Raw genomic sequence first — 23,928 nt, forward strand, 5'->3', positions numbered from 1 at the left:
CTGAGTGCTGGGATTAAACGTGCCCGTGCCCGCCACCGCCCGGCTTCCTTCCTGATTTGTTTCAGGAGACAAATGGTAAAAACAAAGCAAGAGTCCAGTGCACTTTCTTTTCTTCCTTTTTTACTTACATTAAATACATCGATAAATCAGCAGTTGCATTCTGTTACCACGATTGTTATGTTAGGAGAGGGAAAGAAACGCAAATGCTTTCTTAGGAAAAAAATGAAGGCAAAAAAAAAAAAAAAGGATGACTCCTCCCCCCCAAAAATTGATCAAAAGAAAAAAGATAACAGGAGGACGGGTAGAGAACAACAAGAACCCTCAAGCCCAACAGAGCTCAAATGAAGGCAGAAGAGCTGGTAGGAGTAGATAGAGGGGAGGCAGCAGCCAGGCCCGGGAGCTAAGGCCAACACTGTTCCTAAGGGAGGGAGGGAGGGAGGGAGGAGGAAAGCCCAGAGAATTGTTCTCCCAGCCCCTAGGCAATGAAACACCTTCACTCTTGTCCCCCCCCTCCCCTGCCGAAACTGCAGAGAAGATTTAGCCTCCCCAGAGTCTCCAGACGCACCTGGTGCTTTGGAGGATTCACGGGTTCTAGGAAAAGTTGGAGACTTAAGTGTGTTTCAGGGCTGTGAGAACTAAGGCTGCCCTTGGAAAAGAAAGAGAATTGAAGCCTAAGTGGAAGACCCTGAGCAGGGTCCTTGAGAATCTTGGCTTCATGGATTCCTCAGCTCTCTGGAACAAAAGGTAGTCTGTCAGCCAAGGGACAGAAAGGCTCTAACTCTAAGTTACTGTGGTCTTTCCTTTCTTCCGCAAATTTCCCAAAAATTCTGGCTAACACACAAAACAACTGAATTCCCTCTTGCCTTGATGGCTTCCCACAGACACTCTAAAACACCTAAGGAAGGATGTAGAAGCCAGAGACTTGGGAAGGACCACACCCTCTGATGACACAGGGCAGCTGTGAGGCACCTTCGGTTCTAGCTGCGCCTGTCATAGGACAAGTGGCCTCTGTGGCAGGAGCCTCTAGTGGTGCATGGATTAAGTAAGAGTTGGGGGTGGGTGAAGGAGGAACTAACTCAAGATACTAAGAAAAAAGGGGCAGCAGGGGACAGACCGGCCTGTACAGTGGGAATAAAGACTAAGTATTTACAGGGAAGTAGAAAAGACACGGTGAGATGTAGCAAGGTGAATGTGAACCCTGGGAAGATAAGACACTCCCTTTGCCTGACCCTCCTTCACTCCACTACCATGGCCCATGCTGTCTGAGGCCACTCAGCAGTTGCTCAGACAGAGGCATGAATCGGTCAGAGGAGGCTAGCAGTGGAGACTGGGCTCGAGTAGCTGCTACTGTTACTGTTTTCTATAGTGCCCCCCAAACCTCATACATTGTACATTCCATTTAATTAAAAAGGTTGAAGGATAGGTAAATCAATCAAAACCCCCGTAAAACATGTATGCTCACTGAACTACCATCAATTAAAGTGCAAACTGCAGGGGCATGGCGTCTGGGGCGAAGGCCATGTCAAGGCCAGGGTAGGGAAATGCCTATGTATAACCAGAGGATGGGTACCAGAAACTGGTACCTCCCCCAATTACTCACAGCAGAGCTAAGGGTGCAGGCAACCAGTGAAGATTCTTTGGAGCACTCGGAGGTCCAATCCCCACACTGGAGTGGGGGTGAGTGGGTGAGGGAAAACAGCTTTGGGATGAGTTCCAGAGCCACAGATGACACTGCATCTCAACCTTTATCCAATCAGCTAATTCAACTCCCAGACGGGGCCTGCAGGCTTCCCTCCCTATCTCACTCCTACCTAGGAACACCGTCCACCAGTCCAACTGATGGGTGCTGCAGTGTCTCACAGACAAACTCCTACCAGATAAATAAAACAAACAAGTATTTCCTTACTCCTTCCTGCTCTGAGCCTTACCGTCCCTGCAGGGCCCTTAATGTAACTAAAATTACACTGTCTCCCTTCTCAGTCCCTGGTTTACCTTTCATCATCTTGGGAAGAGGAGGAAACAGGATCAAGGACAGGGAGTGATGAGAGGTGGGACAGGGAAGAGGCAGGAGACAAAAGTCTTCCCTGAAACACGGGAAGAACACAGTAGGGGAGTAACAATGAGGAGGCCACTGTCTTGCACCTAGAATACAAAGTGAAGAAAGTTTGTTTTGGAAGGAAGGTCCTGGGGAGATCTGACCCCCAAACCCCAGAGTAGGGCATAGTGGTGGCAACAGCTGCCTGGTGTTGGTTGCTGAAGCATTAAAAAGTGCCATGACAGAGCTGTCAGGTGCAGCCTTGGGAGCCAGGGCTCTGTGCTGTTACCGTGGGGCTGTGTGCTGAGGGGTGGGGATGGAGGTTATGTCTTAGCTCTCGCGCCAACTCCACACTTGTCTGCTGCTAGCCACCCTCAGTTGCTACAACACTGGCTCTTGTTCTGCTGGGACTGCTCATGAAGATCCACGCCTCGACTCCGGCCTGCTGCACCCCCTAGATTCTGGGGTTCACTCTTTGGCAACTTCTTTGCTAAAAATAAGAGAATGGAACAAAGCATGGTAGATTTTACTCTCAGCTACTTCCTGCTCTAAACAAAAAGACTACTGAGTAGGGGCAAAGTAAGATTAAATAATCACCCGAAGAGAACGCAAGTACTTGCAGACCTTACTAACAGGGAGCTAAGGCTGCAGAGGATGGAAGTTATTAGAGGAAACGAAGCTGTTTCTACAGCTGGAGATTTTCTTGCTTGATGGTGCTGGGGTGCAAACCCACTGCTGTCTCTGACCTTGGCTTCTCTCACTCTGTAGTCCAGACTAGCTTCAAACTTTTGATCCTGTTTTAGCCTCCCAGATGGCAGGATTACAGGTGTACACCACCACACCACTTTTAATTTTTGATTTCCTTCCCCCCCCCCCCAAGACAGGGTTTCCCGTAGCTTTGGAGCCTGCCCTGGAACTAGCTCTTACAGACCAGACTGGCCTTGAACTCAGAGATCCACCTACCTCTGCCACCCAAGGGCTGGGATTAAAGGCATGCACCACCACCGCTGGCTTTGGTTTCTTTTTATTATGTTTTAAACTATGTGTATGAGCAGGTGCCCTCAGAAGCCAGAGCTGTTGTACCCCCTGAAGTTTGAATTACAGGTGGTTTTGGCCACCTGGTTTTGGTGCTTGCAAACCCACATCATTAAGAATACAAGAGCAAAGGCTGGAGAGATGGCTCAGAGGTTAAGAGCACTGGCTGTTCTTCCAGAGGTCCTGAGTTCAATTCCCAGCAACCACATGATGGCTCACAACCATCTATAATGAGACCTGGCCTGCAGGATACATGCTGAGTTTGAGGCCAGCCTGGTCTACAGAACAAGTTCCAGGAGAGGCTCCAAAGCTACAGAGAGAAACCCAGTCTCAAAAAAACAAAAACAAGCAAACAAACAAAAAACAGAGAATGTATTCTTAACCACTGAGCCATCTCTCTGACCCACTTTCTGTTTTTTAAGCAAGGTCTCATGTAGCCAGGTTGGCCTCAAAATTGCTAAACATCCAAGGATGCCCTTGATCCCTTGTCTCCATTTCCAAGAATTATGATTATGGGTGTGCTTCACCCGTCTTCACAAACAGCTTAGGCTGCAATCTTTCTGCTCCAGCCCGCTGCCCCAAATGAGACTGCGTGCATGCATTACCATGCCAGCTTGAAGGGTGTTGATTTACCTTTTCCCCCTCTTTTCTTTTTCTTTTCTTTTCTTTTTTTTTTTTTATTTTTCGAGACAGGGTTTCTCCGTAGCTTTTGGTTCCTGTCCTGGAACTAGCTCTTGTAGACCAGGCTGGCCTCGAACTCACAGAGATCCGCCTGCCTCTGCCTCCCGAGTGCTGGGATTAAAGGCGTGCGCCACCACCGCCCGGCCTTCTTTTGTTTTTTTGAGTCAGGGTTTTTCTGTGTTGCCCTGGCTTTCTTAGAACTTGCTCTGTAGACCAGGCTGGCTTTAAACTCATAGAGATCTGCCTGCCTCTGCCTCCTGAGTGCTGGGATAGGCATGTACCACCACTGCCCGGATTTTCTTTTTTTCTTTTGATAAAAGTTTAAACACATAGCTAGCTCTGGCTGGCCTAGTATTTTTTTTCTTTTTATTTCCTGAGATATGGTCTCTCTGGCTGTCCTGGAATTAATTACATAGGCCAAGATGGCCTTGAACTCAGGTACACACCACCACGCTAATCTCCAGCCCGGCACCTACAGTGATATATACAACCTCCTATGACGGACCCTACCACCGTGCTAATCTCCAGCCCCGCACCTACAGTGATCTATACAACCCCCTAGCCTTGGTCTGATTAAGGGCAGCTTTACATAATAGACAAGGAGAGACGGAAGACTTCAGGTCACTCTGCCCTTACCTATTGCCAGGAAGAGATCATTCACGTTCATAGCAGTCTTAGCTGAAGTCTCCATAAATAATAAGCTGTTGTCATCTGCATATGCCTGAGCCTCCTAAAAGGACAAAAGTAGTATTGCTTTCTCATTCTCATGCAGTATTCTAGAGTGAGGGAATACTTTTCATTTCTCCACTTAAAGCCTTTTTCTATCAGTTGGCCCCAGCCCATAATATCATAATGATTTCCCTCAACATAAACCCACTAAGTTCAACAAAGAGATGTCAGGAACCTGTGTGTGTAGATAACGTTCAGATGTGTCCACATGTATAGGTCAGAGGTTAACTTTGGACATGTTCCTCAATTGCTTTTCATCTTGTTTTTTCAGTTTACTGTTTCTATGCATGTAGTACATGTGTGCATGTGTTTGTACATACAGGCCTGATTCCTATGCTGTACTGGTGGAGGTCAGAGTCAACGATGGAGTTGGTTCTCTCCTTCCACCTTCATGCGGGTTCCAGGGATCGAATTGAGGCCTCCAGGCTTGCAACTTTACCCGATAGACTTCTTACCAGTTCCCACCTTATTATATTGTTTTTGGTTTTTGATACAGGGTTTCTCTGTGTAACAGCCTTGGCTGTCCTGGAACTTACTCTGTAGAACAGGCTGGCCTCAGACTCAGATATCCGCCTGCCTCTGCCTCCCCAGAGCTGGGATTAAAGGTGTGAGCCACCACCGCCAAGCACTTTATTAGTGTTTAAGACGATATCTCTCACTGAACTAGAAACTGACTGTTTTGGCTCGAGTAGCTGCCAGCAAGCCCCTGCGATATTCCACTATCCATATCCCCAGCACTGAGACTGCAGGCATGTGCTACCTTACCAAGCCTTTTTCATGTGGGTTCTGGGATCCCCAAGTCCTCAGCTGGGCCACACAAGCACTGTACAACTGGAACCACCGCCCCAGTGTAAGGAGTTCTCGTTATGGAGAAGGGTGAACTGATAGGAATCTGTGGGTTATGGCATGTCAATACCTCCTTACCGCAAATTTAACTGCTCCCTTCTTCCTGTTTTTACCCTGGTCACTACAAGTGAAATTTCCTTACCCCTCTGATCTGCAATCTTCTAACTCTTCTAAAATCTTCTGGCTGCCGTTATGGCCACAGTGTTGCTGTATTTAATGTGGTGCACAACTAGGAAGCGGAACAATGAGTGCCTCACGTGACTTTTCAAGAATATGGTATGTGTTAGGGAGGGGCTCTGTGGACCATCTTACTTCATACTCCACCATGCGCTTGTTGGCAAGGTCAGCTTTGTTCCCTGCCAAGGCAATAACAATGCTAGGGCTGGCTTGCCGCTGCAGTTCCTTTACCCATGTCTTTGCCCGGGCAAAAGTTTCCTAGGAAAACATGAGAGAGAGAATGAGCTGGAATGAGTGCTAATCCACAATTGCCACCTTCAAAACCCAGTCTCACAACTCTCCCCAGGTGCCCTTCCCTCTCTCGCTCACATCACTGCCACTCAGTGCCCTTCCTGCTCACAGTCTCTTCCTTCCCGCTCTCGCTCACTTCCTCTGGTTGACTACTTGGAAACATACTCAGTACTTTTGTTGTGCTATTTCAAGAACCTGTTTCTTCTCCCCCACCTAATTTAATTTTTATAAGTAAGTCTTCTCGATAAACAATCTTCTCAGTCCACTTACCTGATTAGTAATATCATAAACCACAATTGCAGCCTGGGCACCCCTGTAGTACATAGGGGCTAGGCTGTGGTATCGCTCCTGCCCAGCCGTGTCCCAGATCTCAAACTTGACTGTTGTGTCATCTAGACACACAGACTGGGTAAGGAAGGCCGCTATGAAGAAGAAAATAAAGAAGCTGTAAGTGGGAGGATGGATGGGAAGATCCTACAGTTCCCACCCAGGTTCGTCAATTACAGGCCTAGTGTTCTCTGTGTGTGTGTGTGTGTGTGTGTGTATTGGAACAGAACTAAGATGGCCTCTCAACATTTGTTGGCAAAGGCAGGAGTGTCAGGAGTTCAGGTTATACTGGGGTATTTAACAAGTGTGAGGTCAGTCTGGGCCAAGTGAGACCTTGTGTTTGTTTATTCATTTAAGCAAGGGTCTCAGTGTGTAGCTCTTGGAACTGATTAAGGCTGGCCTTGAAGTCAAAGGGATTTGCCTGCTTCTGCTTCCTGAATGTTGGGATTAAATACAAACACAAAAGGGCTTAGCAGCAGAGAACACCGCTATTCTTCCAGAGGACCTGAGGTTCAATCCCAGCAACCACATGGCTCTAGTCCAAGGGATCTGATTCTCTTCTGTCTCCACAGACACTGCATGCACGTGGTATACAGGTGAAGCACTCATACACATAAAAAAAAAAAAAAAAAAATAGAAACCCTGTCTCGAAAAACCAAAAAAAAAAAAAAAAAAAAAATCCTAAAAAAAGTTTTCTAGCTAAGAAATGGAGAATATGGCAAGCTGTGAGGGATAGAGAATACGTTTGGCACTTGCATAGTCATCCATATTCTACCCTTTTGTTGTTTATTTGTTTTTTAAGACAGGGTTTTTCTGTAGCTCTGGCAGTCTTGGAACTCTGCAGACCAGGCTGGTCTCAAACTCACAGAGATCCGCCTGCCTCTGCCTCCTGAGTGCTGGGATTAAGGTGTGCACCACCGGCACCCAGTTGTTCTAGCCTTAAGGGGCTGAGAAATAATGAAGTGCTAGGCGGAGGGTGGTCCAGCACTCAGGAGGCAGAGACAGGCAGATCTCTGAGTTCCAGGACAGTCAGGGCTATAAAGAAACCCTGTAATAAAAGTAATAACTTAAGAAGAGTGAGAATATTTTCAGGGCATGACACACCTGTTCTAGCACTAGGGAGGTGGAGGGAGGAGGACCAGGAAAACAATAGCATTTGGGCTACACCAGTCTAGGCTACATGAGTCCCTGTCCCAAACAAACAAAGCCCACAACACTTTAAAGCTTGAGGGCAGGTGCTAGGACAGTCCTCTCCTTCACCTTTACGGGGGTTCTAGGGACTGAACTGTCCCCAGCTTAGCACAGTAAGTACCTTTAGCTTCTAAGCCATCTCACTGGCCCATATTCTCCTCCCCTCCCCCCAGTAAAAATGGCAATTTTTCTTTTTTGAGACAGGGTTTCTCTGTAGCTTTGGAGCCTCTCCTAGAACTTGCTCTTGTAGACCAGGCTGGCCTCAAACTCAGAAAGATCTGCCTGCCTCTGCCTCCCAACTGCTGGGATTAAAGGCATGCACCACCACTGCCCGGCTGGAAATTTTTCTTTTCTAAAATAGTTTACCACTTATTTGTGTGTCTATGACAGGTGTGTGCATTTGAATGCAGACACCTACATGAATCAGAAGCGTGGGAGACCCCGGGCTGGAATTACAGGTGGGTGCGAGCTGCCCACCTGATATGGACACTGGGGATTCAAGTCCTCTGAAAGAACCACAAGCTCACCTAATCACTGAGACATCTCTGGCTTCCCAAGAATATTTTTTAGAAGGGGTTCTAATACAGATTTTTGCAAGGTTACTAAGTAAGAGTGGTGTTGTTTAAGAACATGTTGGGTTTATCAAAAGATTCATCTGATTACATATTTGATCACGAATTACTGTTCCAAAACAGAAAAATCAATTTTGATGGGATGGTGCTGAGGCTGTGCATGCTGCAATCTTAGTCCTTCTTCTTTGCAGTCAGGGTCTTGTTTGTAATGCAGATTGATCTGGAACTCACTCTATTACAAGTGTTGAACTTGGATTCTCCCTCTTTAGCCTACCAGGGAGCTAAGATTACAGGCCTAAGTCTTTTGCTCTTAAAGGTTTTATTTTAAGCAGGCAGTGGTCTTTAATCCCAGCACTTGGGAGGCAGAGGCAGGCGGATCTCTGTGAGTTGGAGACCAGCCTGGGCTACAAGAGCTAGTTCCAGGACAGGCTCCAAAGTTACATAGAGAAATTCTGCCTCGAAAATCAAAAAACAAACAAAATAAGGGTTTTATTTCAAATTATGTATATGTTTCTAAAATACCTGTTTTTATAAATGACATGTATTGTGTGGGCAGTGCTGGTTTCTGAGGAGACCTGGAGTGACAGGTGGTTGTGAGCCACCTGAGGAAGGCTTGTTCAGAACCGAACCTGGTCTGTTCCCAGTGTGCCTCTGCCCATTACGCGCACCCCCCCCCCCCCCCCCCCCCCCCCCCCCCCCCGGCCAAGAAAAGTGTGTACTTTTAACTTCTCAGTCACCTCTCAAGTCCCTGGTGTTTTTTTGTTTTTTTTTTTTTTTTTGTTTTTTTTTTTCGAGACAGGGTTTCTCCGTAGCTTTTGGTTCCTGTCCTGGAACTAGCTCTTGTAGACCAGGCTGGCCTCGAACTCACAGAGATCCGCCTGCCTCTGCCTCCCGAGTGCTGGGATTAAAGGCGTTAAAGGTGTGCGCCAACACCGCCCGGCCCCTGGTGTTTTTTTTGACATAGGGTCTTGTTAGGTAGTCTCAGGCTAATCTGGAACTTGAAGCAGTACCCCACCTTAGCTTCCAAAGTGTTCCCATGTCAGCCTGCTCTATCTTGTGACGTCACTCAGTGGAGCTTCACTGAGCTGGGCAGTGGTGGTGCACACCTTTAATCCCAGCATTTGGGAGGCAGAGGGAGGAGGATCTCTGTGAGTTCGAGGCCAGCCTGGTCCACAAAGAGAGTTATAGGACAGGACTACACAGGGAAACCTTGTCTAGAAATCTAGAAAAACCAACCAACTAAATAAATAAAAGAGAGCGGGAGAAAGGGTAAGACGGCAGGAATGTCACTGGCCTTTGTCATCTGGCAGCAACCTTCCTGGCTTGGGTCTCTCTCTCTCTCTTTTTTTTTAATATTTATTTATTTATTTATTTATTATGTATACAATATTCTGTCTCTGTGTATGCCTGCAGGCCAGAAGAGGGCACCAGACCCCATTACAGATGGTTGTGAGCCACCATGTGGTTGCTGGGAATTGAACTCAGGACCTTTGGAAGAGCAGGCAATGCTCTTAACCACCGAGCCATCTCTCCAGCCCCCCTTGGGTCTCTTGAGAACTATGATTAGAGGCATTAGCTACAGGCCCAGTTTTTAATTTTTTTTTAATTTTTTGGTTTTTTTCAAGACAGGGTTTCTCTGTGTCTTTGGAGCCTGTCCTGGAACTAGCTCTGTAGACCAGGCTGGTCTCGAACTCACGGATATCCGCCTGCCTCTGCCTCCCGAGTGCTGGGACTAAAGGCGTGCGCTACCATCGCCCGGCCAGGCCCAGCTTTTATTTGCAATTTATTTATTTATTTTGAGACAGGGTCTCTTTACATAGCTCCGACTATCGTGGAACTCACTATGTAGTCCAAACTGGCCTGAAACACACAGAGATCTGCTTACTTCTGCCTCCTGAGTGCTGGGATTAAAGGCATCTGCCACCATGCTTGGCCTAATTTTTTTTTTTTTTTTAAGTTGTCACAGGGCCTCATGTAAGCCAGGCTGGCCTCAAACTCTAGACTGCTAAGGATCATCTTGAATACCTAATCTTTCTACAAGGTTTTCATTTCTGAGATTCCCAAATGGTACCAAGAGCCAATTCCACAATCAAGACCTAACGGTCCTTTCAAGCCCCACTAAGTACTGAACCTTCATTAGGCACTCACCTCCAATGGTACTTTCCTGGTACTCATGGAACTGCCCTTTGACAAAGCGTAACACCAGGCTAGATTTCCCCACTGCAGACTCTCCCAGCAGGACCAGTTTGAACTGGCATATTTTGCTGGCCTGGGGCTGCCCATTGGGCCTGGCTGTACTTCTGCTAGTCATATCCAAGTTGTCCAAGCAGGAAAGGGTAGAGGGAAGGGGATGCCACAGAGCGGCAAAGGGGGAGGGGAAGGGGAGGGACTTCAGGCTTCAACAGTCCTGTAAGGAAAAAAGTAAATAAAATGACACAGGATCATTTAAACTGCAGTCACTTCTGTTCCCCTTAGCATTGTTTGTTTGTTTTTGTTGAGACAGGGTTTCTCTGTGTAGCCCTAGCTGTCCTAGAATTCACTCTTGTAGACCATGTTGGCCTCGAACTCACAGAGATAGATCCACCTGCCTCTGCCTCCTGAGTGCTGGGATTAAAGGTGTGCACCAGCACTGCCCAGCTTTTTTGTTTTGTTTTATGAAATGGTCTAAAAACTTTGGCCTATAGCCCAGGTGGGTTTGAACCGGGGATAGAGGCAGGAGCCACCACACTCAACAGGGTTTCTCTGACAGTATCTAGACAGCTCAGGGCGACTTTCTAATCCTTCTGCCTTTACCTCCCTTAAGTGCGAGAATTGCAGGCCCACATGCTCCCCATGTCCAGCTTACTTTGGTTTTCTGATATAGGATCCACTGCATAGCCTTGGCTGGCCTGGAACTCACTATGTAGACCAGGCTGGCCCTGACATTACTGTGACCTCCCTGCCCCTGCCTCTGAGTGTTGTAATCACAGGTATGTGAAGTCACTTCATTTCCCTGTTCCTACAGCTTAGCTCTGGTTGCATAAGGTTGATAAGGTCCTCCACAGCTGACATTCAGTAGTAGGTGTGGGAGACGGAGACCTGGAATCCAGGCATTCAGGGCGCTGAGGCAGGAGAATCAGCATTACTGAGGCCAGGCCAGCCCCACACTCCACTATCATCATCATATAAAGAACTGCATCTGCAATCAAGACTGCTCTACCAGAGTGTAACTGGCAAGGGAGCCGGAATGGCCACGGAAGAGTTTTTAATTCCCTAACCATGTCTTCAGATATTTTTCTGAGTCACAGTAAATCCATCAAACTTTAGTTGGCTTGTCCAACCACAGGCACACCAGACACGCAGTATGCCACGGGTTTTCGCCTGTCCGACCACAGGCACACCAGACACGCAGTATGCCACGGGTTTTCGCCTGTCCGACCACAGGCACAGACACGCAGTATGCCACGGGTTTTCGCCTGTTCGACCACAGGCACACCAGACACGCAGTATGCCACGGGTTTTCGCCTGTTCGACCACAGGCACACCAGACACGCAGTATGCCACGGGCTTTCGCCTGTTCGACCACAGGCACACAAGACACGCAGTATGCCACGGGTTTTCGCCTGTTCGACCACAGGCACACCAGACACGCAGTATGCCACGGGTTTTCGCCTGTTCGACCACAGGTACACCAGACACCCAATATGCCATGGGTCCCCCCGTCCCAAGACAGGGTTTCTCTGTGCAACAGCCCGAAGCTGTCCTGGAACTCACTCTGTAGACCAGGCTAGTCTTGAACTCACAGAGGTATGCTTGCCTCTGCCTCCCCAAGTGCTGGGATTAAAGGCATGCACCACCCCCATCTGGTTCTGGGGATTTTCACAAGCTGGACAAGTATTTCACTATTGGGGTATATCCCCACTTTAGTTGTTTTAGATAGGATCTCACTATATAGTTAGTGTGGTGCTTATTATGTAGCCTAGGCTGGCCTCCATCTATGGGATTTCAGGTGGCTGGGTGCCAGGAACGTAGCCCGCCGCTCCTATTACAACACATAAAAATCAAGGGGAAAAGGTAAAAATGAAATTATACAGAGGGTTGAGAGAGTAATCTACGGAAATGACAATTACTAATCCTGATACACAGTATTATTAACGTTTTTTAAATCGACAGGCATGGTGACACACACCTTTAATCCCAGTGCCCAGGAGACAGAGGCAGGAGGATCTGTGAGTTTGAGGCCAGCCTGATCTACAAATAAGAGTTCCAGTACAACCAGAGCTGTTACACACAGAAGCCCTGTCTCGAAATGCCAAAGAAAGCTTTCAAATCACTTATTTTGTGTGTGTGCTGTGTGGCGGTCAGGAGACAATTTACATGATTATCTCTCTCCTTCTACCACATAGGTTCAGGGACTGAACTCAGGCTGCCTGGCTCTGAACAGTGTCTTTACCTGCTAAGCCTCGTCACCCTCCTCACACTCTGGTGGATGCAGTGCTGCACATTTGGGAGCAGAGGCGGGTGGCTCTGAGTCTGGGGCCAGCCTGGTCTACACAGCAAGTTCCAAATTAGTCTGGCTTTCACATGTGTGTGTGTGCACACCTATACACATGTACACACTTAAAACACACACAGCACACACAAGTAACTGTCCCAAGAAATCTGAAAATGATCACTGTAAATCAGAATTAGTCTGCTTCTTAAACAACTGTGCAGTCTTTCTCAAACTGGGGGCTGTACATCAACAGATATATCCCCACAGCAATGTCTAGGTGACATATCCCCCAACACACACACACACACCAGGGAAAAGTTCCCAGTTATTCCCTCATACTTATCTATTTAAAAGTATATGATCCAAGGGGAAGAACATTAAGCCTCAATGTTACCTTTTTAAATATGAAAACACAAGCACTAAAACAGGTGAATTCTTATAGCCACAGACAGATGCATCACTCTGGCCCTGGGAAACAGCTGGAGCATGGGGGAGAGCGGGGAGAAGAGTCATAAGAACGCTTGGGTTGCAGAGCCTTATTATCCCAGAGACTGAAGTCAAGCAATAGCTCACTTAGAAACAGGTCAGCAAACTTTCTTGCTCCTAAGCAACCTTGGGTTGTTGGAAATTAATAACTATGGAGTTAGAAAAGACCACCCCTCACTTCAATAGGTGACCTCAGCCATCTGTTCATTTTTGCTCTTCACTGTAACTGACGGGCAACCCAAACTATAAACCATCATTAATCTCATCGTGATTATAAAAAACACCATTCTTAAATGCAATAACTAGACTCAAAGATCAGAGGTGTAGAACTGAAATGGATATGTAGGATTCAAGTTCAGCATGGTCACACATGCCTACAATCCTAGGATTTGGGAGTCTGAGGCAAGAGAATGAGACTGAAGCTCGCCTAGACTACACAATGAGACCCTGTGTAATGGGGAGATGGCTAAGCAGCTAACACTGGTTGCTCTTCCAGAGGACCCAGGTTTAATCCCCAGCATCTACACTGTGGCTCTGTAACTCCAATCCTAGGGAAATCAACACCCTCCTGCCTCTGAGGGCACTGTACACACGGGACACAAAGACATGCAGACAGAATACCCAAGAAATATAGCCAAAAATAAAGGTTAAATTTTTTAAATTAAAAAAACAAACAGCCGGGCCGGGCGGTGGTGGCGCACGCCTTTAATCCCAGCACTTGGGAGGCAGAGGCAGGCGGATCTCTGTGAGTTCGAAACCAGCCTGGTCTACAAGAGCTAGTTCCAGGACAGGTTCCAAAGCCACAGAGAAACCCTGTCTCGAAAAACCAAAAAAAAAAAACAACAAAAAAACAAAAAAATAAAAACAGCTGGGCAGAGTGGTACATGCCTTTAATCCCAGCCCTTAGAAGGCAGAAGCAGGTGGATCTCTGTGAGTTTGAAACCAGCCTGGTCTACAAGGCAAGTGCCAGGACAGGTTCCAAAGCTACACAGAGAAACCCTGTCTCAAAAAGTCAGAAACAAAACAACAAATAACAACAATAAAAACCGAAACCTAGCTCTTTGGCCTCGGCGGCAGAAGCAAGATGCCGAAAGGAACGTCATCCTTCGGAAAGCGTCGCAACAAGACGCACACATTGTGCGGCCGCTGTAGCTCTAAGGCCTACCACCTTCAGAAGTCTACCTGTGGCAAATGCGGCTACCCTGCCAAGCGCAAGAGAAAGTATAACTGGAGTGCCAAGGCTAAGAGACGAAACACTACCGGGACTGGGCGGATGAGGCACCTAAAAATTGTCTACTGAAGATTCAGGCATGGATTCCGTGAAGGGACAACTCCTAAACCCAAGAGGGCAGCTGTTGCAGCATCCAGTTCATCTTGAGGATTTCAATCTGTCATAAAATAAATGTTCTGGTTTCCAAAACAAAACAAAACAAAACAAAAAAACCAAAAAAACCCAAAAAAACCGAAACCTAAAACAACCAAACATTTGGGGCCCGAGAAGTGGCTCAGCTGATCTTCAAGAGGATTCAAGTTCAGTTCTTAGCACCCATGTTGAGTGGTTCATAACTACCTGTAAGTCCAATTGTCCAATTTCAGGTGATCCAATGCCCCTATCCTCCATGGGAACCTGCATTGAACTAAACACACACACACACACACACACACACACACACACACACACACACTATATATATATATATATATATATATATATACTAAAAAATATATTTTAAAAAATTCAATTTTCTTTTCTTTCTTTAGTTGTTTAGTTTTAGTTATATATATATAAACTAAAAAAAATTTTAAAAATTCAATTGATTTCCTTTTCTTTCTTTAGTTGTTTGTTTTTTTAAGTAAGGGCCTAATGTAGCCCAGGCTGGAATTCATAATCCTCTATTTTCTCAAGTGCAAGGACTCTAGATGGGGCACCAGGCCCCATCATCAATTCAACTGATTGCTTATTCTGCTAAGTTTTGTTTTTTTAAAAAGGTCTCATTATAGCCTCAGATGGGCTGAAACTTGCTTTGTACACCATGCTAGCCTCAAACTCAGATCCCAGTATCTTTGTGTCCCATCCCACATGTGTGAGCCCCTCCCCTGCACTCCAGCATGGAGTTAAAGGTGTGCACCACAGGTGTGAGCCCCTCCCCTGCACTCCAGCATGGAGTTAAAGGTGTGCACCACATGCACCTCCACACCTGGCTTTTTTTTGTGTGTTTCAGTGTTTTGCCTGCATGTATGTATACCGTATGTATTCCTAGTGCCTCAGAACTGGAATTATAGAGCTGTGAGCTTGGAACTGAACCTGGGTCCTCTGCTAGGAACTGCTGAGCTGTCTTCCCTATTTATTTTGAGTGGGGATCTTATTATGTAGCCCAAATTGCCCTGCCTCACGCTGCACCACCATTCCCAGTTTTTTGTTTTTTCTAGAGTTGACAATGGGAAAATGATCCAATTAAAGGCAAAGAAAAAAAGTGAGTGCTTTGGCTGTAACAAGTCATCCATCATCCACCAATCTCCATCCTCCTCCTACACAGTTAAAAGTGAGGAGTCCCTCTTAAAGAACAAGTCCTGGGGGCATTGCCTGCTCTTCCAAAGGTCCTGAGTTAAATTCCCAGCAACCTCATGGTGGCTCACAACCATCTGTAATGAGGTCTGGTGCCCTCTTCTGGTGTGCAGTCATACACACAGACAGAATATTGTATACATAATAAATATATATATATATATATATATATATATATATATATATATATATATATATATATAAAGAACAAGTCCTGGAAAGGACTGTTCAGTCAAGGTGTCAGGCGCTGCCTGCTTGGACCTCCAAACAAGGTCTCAAGGTCTCAAGGCAAAAAATAAATCAAAGCACAGCAGCAGGTGTTATCTCTATCACCTTCAAGCCTGAGGCCATTCCTCCCTTTCACTTTCAGTGCAGTTGAGCAGGGCCTCCTGGGTGAAGCAGTTAATCCCAGCACTCAGGGACAAGACCACCAGGAAACAAGAGTTCCTGGTACATGGCCGCCATACTCTGCTCAGTCCAAAATATCAGCCCTGTCAGTCAGTCACGCAGGTCAGAGCCAATCCATACATCAGACAGTCCATCTCCACTTGGCAAGTTAGGAGATTGAGGCTCATAAAATTAGTCAATTTATCAGGTATTAAGTATAGTCAGCCAGGCCGGGCGGTGGTGGCGCACGCCTTTAATCACAGCACTGGGGAGGCAGAGGCAGGCGGATCTCTGAGTTCGAGGCCAGCCTGGTCCACAAGAGCTAGTTCCAGGACAGGAACCAAAAATCTATGGAGAAACCCTGTCTCAAAAATTTAAAAAAAAAAAATGTATAGTCAGCCAGGCTGAGGAGCAGTGGTTCACGTCTTTAATCATAGCATTCAGGAAGCAGAAGCAGACAGAACTCTGTGAGTCTGTGGCCAGCCGGATCTACAAACTGAGTTCCAGTGCAGCCAGAACTGTTATAAAGAGAAACCATCTCAAGACAGGCAGTGGTGGCAGATGCCTTCAATGACAGCAGGCAGATCTCTGTGAGTTTGAGGCCAACCTGGTCAGTCTACAAGAGTTAGTTCTAGGATAGTCTCCAAATACAGAAAACTTGTCTTGAAAAACAAAACTAGGGCTGGAGAGATGGCTCAGCAGTTAAGAGCATTGTCTGCTCTTCCAAAGGTCCTGAGTTCAATTCCCAGCAATCACACGGTGGCTCACAACCATCTGTAATGAGATCTGATGCCCTCTTCTGGCCTGCCGGCAGACACACAGACAGAATATTGTATATATAATAAATAAATATGTAAAAAAAAAAACAGAGAGAGACCATCTCTAAACTCTAAATAAGTATAGCAGCTATACAGTATTCTTGTTTCCTTTATACCACTGCATTTTTTCCTTCCTTTTTTTTCTTTCTTACTTTTTCTTTTTTTTCTGAGATAACGTTTGCCTGTGGCTGTGTATCCTAGGCTGGTCTTCAGTTCATAGCCCAGCAGCGGTGGCACCTGCCTTTAACTCCAGCACTCAGGAGGCAGAGGCAGGCAGAACTCATCTCTGAGTCTGAGTATGGTCTACAGAGTAGGACAGCCAGGGCTATAGAGAAACCCTGTCTGGAAGAACACCAGCAAAACACGCATGGATCTCTACCTTCTATGTGCCGGGATACAGAGATGTGCCGCCACACTCAGCCTCCTCCACTGTATTTTGTTTTAAACATTTGTGGAGACAAGACAGTCTTATTCTTGTTATCATCCTGTCCCAGCTGCCCAGATCCTGGGATTATAGATGCAAATCACCTACCCAGCTCTACTGAACTTTCTGTTGTTGTTGTTGAAGACAGGGTTTCTCTTTGGCTTTGGCTGACCTGGAAATCACTTTGTAGAACCAGCTGGCTTCAAACTTAGACTTGCTTGTCTCTGCCTTCCAAGTGCTGGGATTAAAGTCACCTCCACGCCAGCCTCTACTGTACCTGTACACATGCATGCATATGGTGACAGAGGACAATCTGAGATGTCTCTCCAGCACTGTCAATTGGCTTTTTGAAACAGGGTTTCTCACTGGCTTACCAATTAGGCTAGGCTGGATGGATAGCCAGTGAGCCTCAGGAACCTGCCTATCTCTATACCTCTCTAGTGCTGGGATTACAACTGTATACCAGTTTTGTTTTTGTTTTTACATGGGTGTTAGGGACCAAAATCAAGTCTTCAAAAGCATGCTTCCCACTGAGCTATCTCCCCAATGCCTCCACTGTACTTCTCAAGGAATCAGGAAATGCTTAACTTTGGAGAGGGTACCAAAATACAAATATTAGTGTACACTGGATAAAGCTTCTGCCTCGATGAAACTCAAAACAAGTTAGGAAAACAGGCTTTCCCTAGGATCTGGTCTCACACTGTTCCTATAGGACGAGAACTACTCCTGTGTTACCGGATTTTGACCAAGCCCTTCCTGGATAGTTGGCAGAGGGGAAACTGTGGCAATCTGTAGGAGCTGGCGATCTCTGGGGTCAGTGTGAGCTTTTCTAAAGGATGATGGAACAGAAGCCAACAGATACCCTCATTTCTCTTCCAACTTGGTTCAGACCCAAATCACCAAAATCTTGAGCTGAGATTTGCACTACTTAGCTGAGCTCTTTAATTCTGCTGGGTCAACATTATCCAGTGAGTCACTGCTCAAGAGTTCTACCTCCTCCAGCCTCCCCCTTGTACTTGTTCAAAAGGCAAAAAGCATGCTTATCGCTTATCAGCATGGTAGTACTAACTCCCTATTATTGACCTGGGAAAGATTGGAATGCCATTCCTTAATTTGTCTGCCTAGCAAACACCTAACTTACAGGGTTGAGTATAAATGTCACCGGTGACACTGTGTAATTATCTTTTTTTTAAAAATATTTATTTATTTATTATGTATACAATATTCTGTCTGTGTGTATGCCTGCAGGCCAGAAGAGGGCACCAGACCCCTCTACAGATGGTTGTGTGCCACCATGTGGTTTCTGGGAACTAAACTCAGGACCTTTGGAAGAGCAGGCAATGCTCTTAACCTCTGAGCCATCTCTCCAGCCCTGTGTAAAATTATCTTCTGACTACAGCAAAATTCTTCATTGCTCTAGAGTCCAAAGGAAAAGCTAAGAGCTGGGCAGTGGTGGCGCACACCTTTAATCCCAGCACTCAGAAGGCAGAGGCGGTAGATCTCTGTGAGTTTGAGGCCAGCCTGGTCCACAAAGTGAGTTCCAGGGGAGCTAGGGCTGTTTCTCTGTTACACAGAAAAACCCTGTCTTAAAAAACCAAAAAAGAAAGAAGAAAGGCTAATTTAGACCAAGACTGAGGGGCTGAAGAGATGGCTAAGCATTAGTAGCACCACTGCCTTTTGCAGAACTTGGTTATTACAACTATAACAATTATAAGAGATATAAGCTGTTTTGTCCTTCAGAGGCACCAGGTAGGCTTGTAGTAAACATACGTACACGTAGGTAAAAGACCCATACACATAAAATAAAAATAGGTGAATTTCTAAAAGTTAGGCTTCCCTAGGCAGTAAATTCAAAACCAGTGTGGGCAACTTATCTCAAAGCAAAAAGTTTAAAAAATTTTAAATAAGTAAAGCCAAGAGCTGGAAATATAGCTCAGTGGTACAGCATGGTTAACATGCTGTATTTTACTATACTAACTCTTTACTGTTCAAACACATACACACATGTGTGCATATGGTAATATAGCATGTACACATTATAAATATGTATCTAATAATATATTTACACATATTTTTAAAAGGAAGATACAATTGTATTTCATTAAAAATCTTTTAAACATTTGTTGTATATGTGTGCACATGTGTGTGTGTGTGTGTGTGTGTGTGTGTGCTTGAATGTCACAGGACATTTGTGGAGGTCAGAGGACGACTTCTGGGAGTTGCGTGTTCCCCTTCCATAGCGTGGGTCCTGGGACAAATGCCCTTTCTTGCGGAGCTATCTTGCAGCCAGCAATACTGCATTTCCATCACATCGACTTACAATCCATTTGCTCTGCTAAGCCACTAACTTCTCAAAAAGTCGGATTTAAAAAAATTTATGTCACCATAAATCTTCAGAGCAGTAGTAGTTGTTCATAAGTACTCCTGAAATCAAGGGCAAAGTGATCCTTCCCAACCCTCAGTGCCACCCGAAGAGACCGCAGCTCAGCTTAGGGACTACGGGCAGGCTTCAGAAACAGTGCTCTTCTTAGGATAGAGGAACCCCACCTGCAAGGTGTACTGTTGTAATTCTCATGGGCTAACTGCTTTTCCTGTCTCACAGGCCTAATCGCACCCAGTGTGTCTTTATAACACTGAAGCAACTCCTAAGTGCCCAAAAACAAAGCTCTCTCCTTTTTTTTTTTTTTTTTAAGTTTTGAGTCAGTATACCTGTGTTTATCCGTGGCTCTGAGAAACAAATTTAGGAACAAAAGTCATACCACCATACAGCCATGTACCCACAACCCTTAAACAAAAACTACATTCTAGCCCAGAAATCAACCTTTCCTGTCTGGGAGACTCCTTTCTCACTTCAGTTACTGTTCAGTGAATGGCTGAATCTCTCCTGAGATATTCTTGGGAGGTAGGATATCATGTGTGGCTTCAGAGCACCCTCCCTCCCAGACAGCCACGGCACTTCCTTACTGTCCACTGCTCCACACTGCAGTTACATTTGGCTTCACGCATACGAGGCATCTACACCACTGACCCCTTCCCACCCGAAATGCCTTAGGATTTGGAAGCAAGCAAATTTCTATCAACACACACTGACAAGGAAACCACAAAGGAGTAATCTCTGTGCTAAAGCAAAGTAAGAGAAGATACAGGACATGATTTCAAGAGCAACAAGAAAAAGCCCTCTTCTCCAAACATACTGTTTGGACCCTTGACTTAAACCATCACCATCCCTCTGAGACAAGGGAGAGACAGCCCAGTGCTGTGACCATGTGAGGGGTTCGGTTCTCACACAAGCAGAGATGCTAATAACCGTCCCCAACAAAACTCTTTCCACGAATGTTGCTTTCCTGCCCATAAAAAAGTGTTGCTCATGTATCTGGGCAGTTTTCAGGCCAGCCAGTGAACAACTGTGCATGCACTGAAGAAGGCAAATGATAACCCAGAGGACAACTTTACGTTGTTCTGAATTTGATAGAAGACAAGATGAGCTGCAGAAGAAACACAATAAATAACAGAGTTATCATCCAAAAGGAGAATACTGTGGAAAGAATGAGAGAAGAGAATTTAGGGAGAACATGAAGAACCCTGTCTTTGGTGGTACATCGCTCAATAGGAAGATCAGTCTTATTTAATATCTCTAACTGCCCTCAATGAAATAAGCTACGTGTGCAAAGATTCAGATTTCGCATATTTCTGTAGAGCTTAAACATTTTGAAATATATATTACTTTGGTAATTAAGAAATGTAGTGATACAAGCTAGAGAGATGGCTCAGTGGTTAAGGGCACTGGCTGCTCTTGCAGAGAACCTGCGACCTCAGTTCCCAGCACTCACATGGCAGCTCACAGTTGTCCATAACTCAGTTCCAGGATCCAATACCTTTTCTGACCTTTGAGGGCTCCTGCACACATGTGGTGTTCATACACATACACACACACACACACACACACACACATATATGCAGGTGTATATATGTGTGTATATGCATATATATGTATGTGCATATATGCGCGCGCACACACACATAAAAATAAAAAGATGTGCAGTGATAAATAGCATTAGTATAGGAAGGAAAGAGGAGGTAGGACCCTAAGGAGAAACCAACAGGGTCCGATGATATATAGAAAACTGACAGGTTGGTAGACCTCTCCCTCCTTCTCTCCTTCTCTCCACACACACACACACCCCAATCCAACAGGGTCCGATGAGATATGGAAAACTGACAGGTTGGTAGACCTCTCCCTCCTTCTCTCCTTCTCTCTCTCTCTCTCTCTCTCTCTACACACACACACACCCCAATCCAACAGGGTCCGATGAGATATGGAAAACTGACAGGTTGGTAGACCCCTCCTTCCTTCCCTCTCTCTACACACACACACACACACACACACACACACACACACACTAAATTTTAAAGTCATCTTCATTCTCTATAATCCTTTCCTAACTACCTCAGGGTTTGACCTCACTAGTTAATCACACAACAGTTCCCCCTGAAGAGGTGGACAAAGGAAAAGCTCCGATGCCAACTTTCTGGGAGGGAGCTTCTCAACTCTTCCCCCAAATCCCCTTAGGGATATCACCTCACAGTTCCAGGCCTGGAGACCTCCATTAACTGTCTAGAAAATGCCCAAGCATTTCACAGAAACTTCAAAGAAGTTTCAACAAACATGGTCCATTTTTCTAGTGCCTGGAGATCCCTAAACCCCTTTCCACGCAGATGACAGAGTCCCCGATTCTAGGTCAAAGTTGAGAGTAGTCATCACAGACCACATTCTGAAGTGGGAAAGACTGGGCAAAGCACCCCCAGATTCTTAGTTCTTTCACAGTACATGCGAAAGGAAAAACCAACCTAACAAACCAAAAAGACAGCAGATGCAGTAAAGACCAGCTATGAGGCCAGGGCAAACCAAAGTTGGGGGGAGGTGAACCTGGAGCTACTAGGAGCCAAGGAGAACAGGATATTACCTGTCTTCATCCCTACTCCTGAAGTATCCCCAAACTTCAAATCATCACATCCAAACGCTAAAAGAACAAAAGAGTAAGGAATAAGGAACTCCAAGATTCAGGGTCTCTCCTCACCATCATTCCAGAAGTTCCCATAACTGATACCAGGCCCTGCTTCTACTTCCTTACTTAGCCGTTCTAGCTCAGTAATGTATTCTTCATTTACTGACAATCTTCCTTCACTGCGACCGGATCCCTCTCGGCAACACCGGAGCCGCTCAGTTCCCTTTTCAAATGCCACTTTTCCTGAAAAGATCGCCTCTCGCTCAGTTAAGAAGCCCCGACACCGGCCGCCTCTGGGGACCCAGCCTCAGCTCCCCTCGGGGCTGGGCGTAGCACTGACCCCTCCATACCTCCTGCCAAATGGGCTTCCCCTCCCTGGCTGCCGGGTCCCCGACCCAGTTCCTTCCTCCACACCGCGGAGCTCAGAGCACCAAGGCCGGCCCTGGTCCTCCCCGGCTCCGGTCCCCACGCCCGTCCCCACGAGTGGCCGCAGCCAGAAGCCAGCCGCCTCCCCGAGCGGAGGCTCGGCTCCAGCCCCGCCGATCACCTCCTCAGCGCCCCCCCTAGGCCTGCCGGGGCGGCCCCTGCTGCCCTGTCCAGGGGCCTGGCTAGCCCTGGCCCAGGCCCGAGTCGCCTCTGCCGCCGGCCAGGCTGCGCTCCTCTCTGGACCTCCTCTGCCCTTGTGGGCTCCATCAGCTCGGTACCTGGGGCTCCGTCTCCCCCGTCGGGCCCGAGCCTGTGCGGAACAGACAAACAGCGGCTGCTCAACCAAACCTCCTGCCCCCTTCTCCTCCGCCTCTTCCTCGCAGGGCGAGGGCTCCAGCCAATCACAACACCGCCCGCCTCCTGGGGAAGGTGGGCTATATGCGCGCCCATCCGCCAATCTTCTGGAGAAAGGCGGGCTTTGGGGGCTGTCACCAACCAGTACAGTGAGAGACTTGACTGGCGGGGCCGCAGGCCAATACCTAGGCGAGAAGCCCTGAAGATGGACGGGATGAGGAACCATTAAAGAGAGGGATCCTGAGAAAGAGGGCGGTGCAGCATTGACAGACATCTGTGCCAGCCAATAAGACCTCGACACCCGTGACACCCCCCCCTCCCCCGCCTTTTGACTCGTAAACATCTAATCAGGTGAGTGAAGGAGGCGGGTCAGAAGGAAATCTTAACCAGTGCCAGGGAACTTCCGAATTTGAGTGACAGGCGAAGCGAGCGCGAAAGAAGCCCTAGGAAGGCTTTCGGCCGGGTGTGGTTTCGCACGCAGTCGAATCCCAGTTTTGGGAGGTGGAGGCAGGATGAGGAGTTCTAGCTCATCCTACTTCACCTAGGGAGTCCAAGGCTAGCCTGGGCTCCTTGAGACAAGGTCTCGGTTTAAGAGAAAGAGGGAAAAAAACCCGAAAAAAGCCAAAAAACTGGCCTTAGTGGCCCATACCTTTAACCCTAGCAGTTTTCATGAGTTCCAGGCTAGCCTGGTCTACACAGTGAGTTCAAAACTACGTAGTGAGACTGTGTCTAAATATCAAAACAAACAAGAGACCGGTATTAACCTCTCCCTCCCTTGGCCTGGACTTGGGCGGGGCTTATCCCAGTGTCCCGCCTTCTAAGTCAATTGAGAAAGTAAAGCCAGCCTACCTCCCCCAGGCCTGAAACCAGGGAAGCTTCTCTCCTCAATTCGTTCTAGTGAAGCATTAAAGAACAGGAGTTTTTGGGTGGACTGCCTTTTTTTTTTTTTTTTTTTATGGTGTGTAAAACTACGATTAAAAAAAGTGGTAGTCTGAAGACACTTAAAACCTAAATTTTCATAGAATTGATATTTCTGAATTGTATGTAAACGTGAATAAAATAGCTGGACAACTTGGCTGAGGATATTTTGTGGTACAGAGGAT

At 46.7% G+C, this 23,928-nt stretch overlaps 1 protein-coding gene and 1 pseudogene across 2 annotated transcripts; one reads left to right on the forward strand and one right to left on the reverse strand.

Moving 5' to 3' along the window:
• Positions 1-217: 217 nt before the first annotated feature.
• Rab5b (RAB5B, member RAS oncogene family) lies at positions 218-22,868 on the reverse strand. 2 transcript variants are annotated; one of them, XM_041668738.1, is made up of 6 exons: positions 22,750-22,868; positions 10,033-10,291; positions 6,065-6,216; positions 5,639-5,761; positions 4,388-4,481; positions 218-2,525 (listed from the first exon to the last, which is right to left on the reverse strand). In XM_041668738.1, the coding sequence occupies exons 2-6, from the start codon at positions 10,193-10,195 to the stop codon at positions 2,410-2,412; spliced, it is 648 nt and encodes a 215-aa protein (XP_041524672.1). In that variant the 5' UTR covers positions 10,196-10,291; positions 22,750-22,868; the 3' UTR covers positions 218-2,409. The 2 variants fall into 2 exon arrangements, with proteins under 2 accessions (XP_041524672.1, XP_041524680.1); XM_041668746.1 differs by lacking the exon at positions 22,750-22,868 and adding an exon at positions 22,593-22,734.
• LOC121459230 lies at positions 13,929-14,222 on the forward strand (annotated as a pseudogene).
• Positions 22,869-23,928: the final 1,060 nt, after the last annotated feature.

Source organism: Microtus oregoni, unplaced genomic scaffold (assembly GCF_018167655.1).
Source record: "Microtus oregoni isolate MIOR12 unplaced genomic scaffold, Mior012 000001F_ref0000356, whole genome shotgun sequence".
NCBI lineage: Eukaryota > Metazoa > Chordata > Mammalia > Rodentia > Cricetidae > Microtus > Microtus oregoni.

Bases quoted from the DNA above. Each gene is read 5' to 3' on its own strand.
- Rab5b (XM_041668738.1), bottom strand. From the start codon at position 10,195: ATGACTAGCAGAAGTACAGCCAGGCCCAATGGGCAGCCCCAGGCCAGC. The intron at 6,217-10,032 runs GTGAGTGCCTAA...TCTTCTTCATAG, and splicing joins CCAGGAAAGTACCATTGGAG to CGGCCTTCCTTACCCAGTCT. The intron at 2,526-4,387 runs GTAAGGGCAGAG...TCTTATTTTTAG, and splicing joins TGATCTCTTCCTGGCAATAG to CAAAGAAGTTGCCAAAGAGT.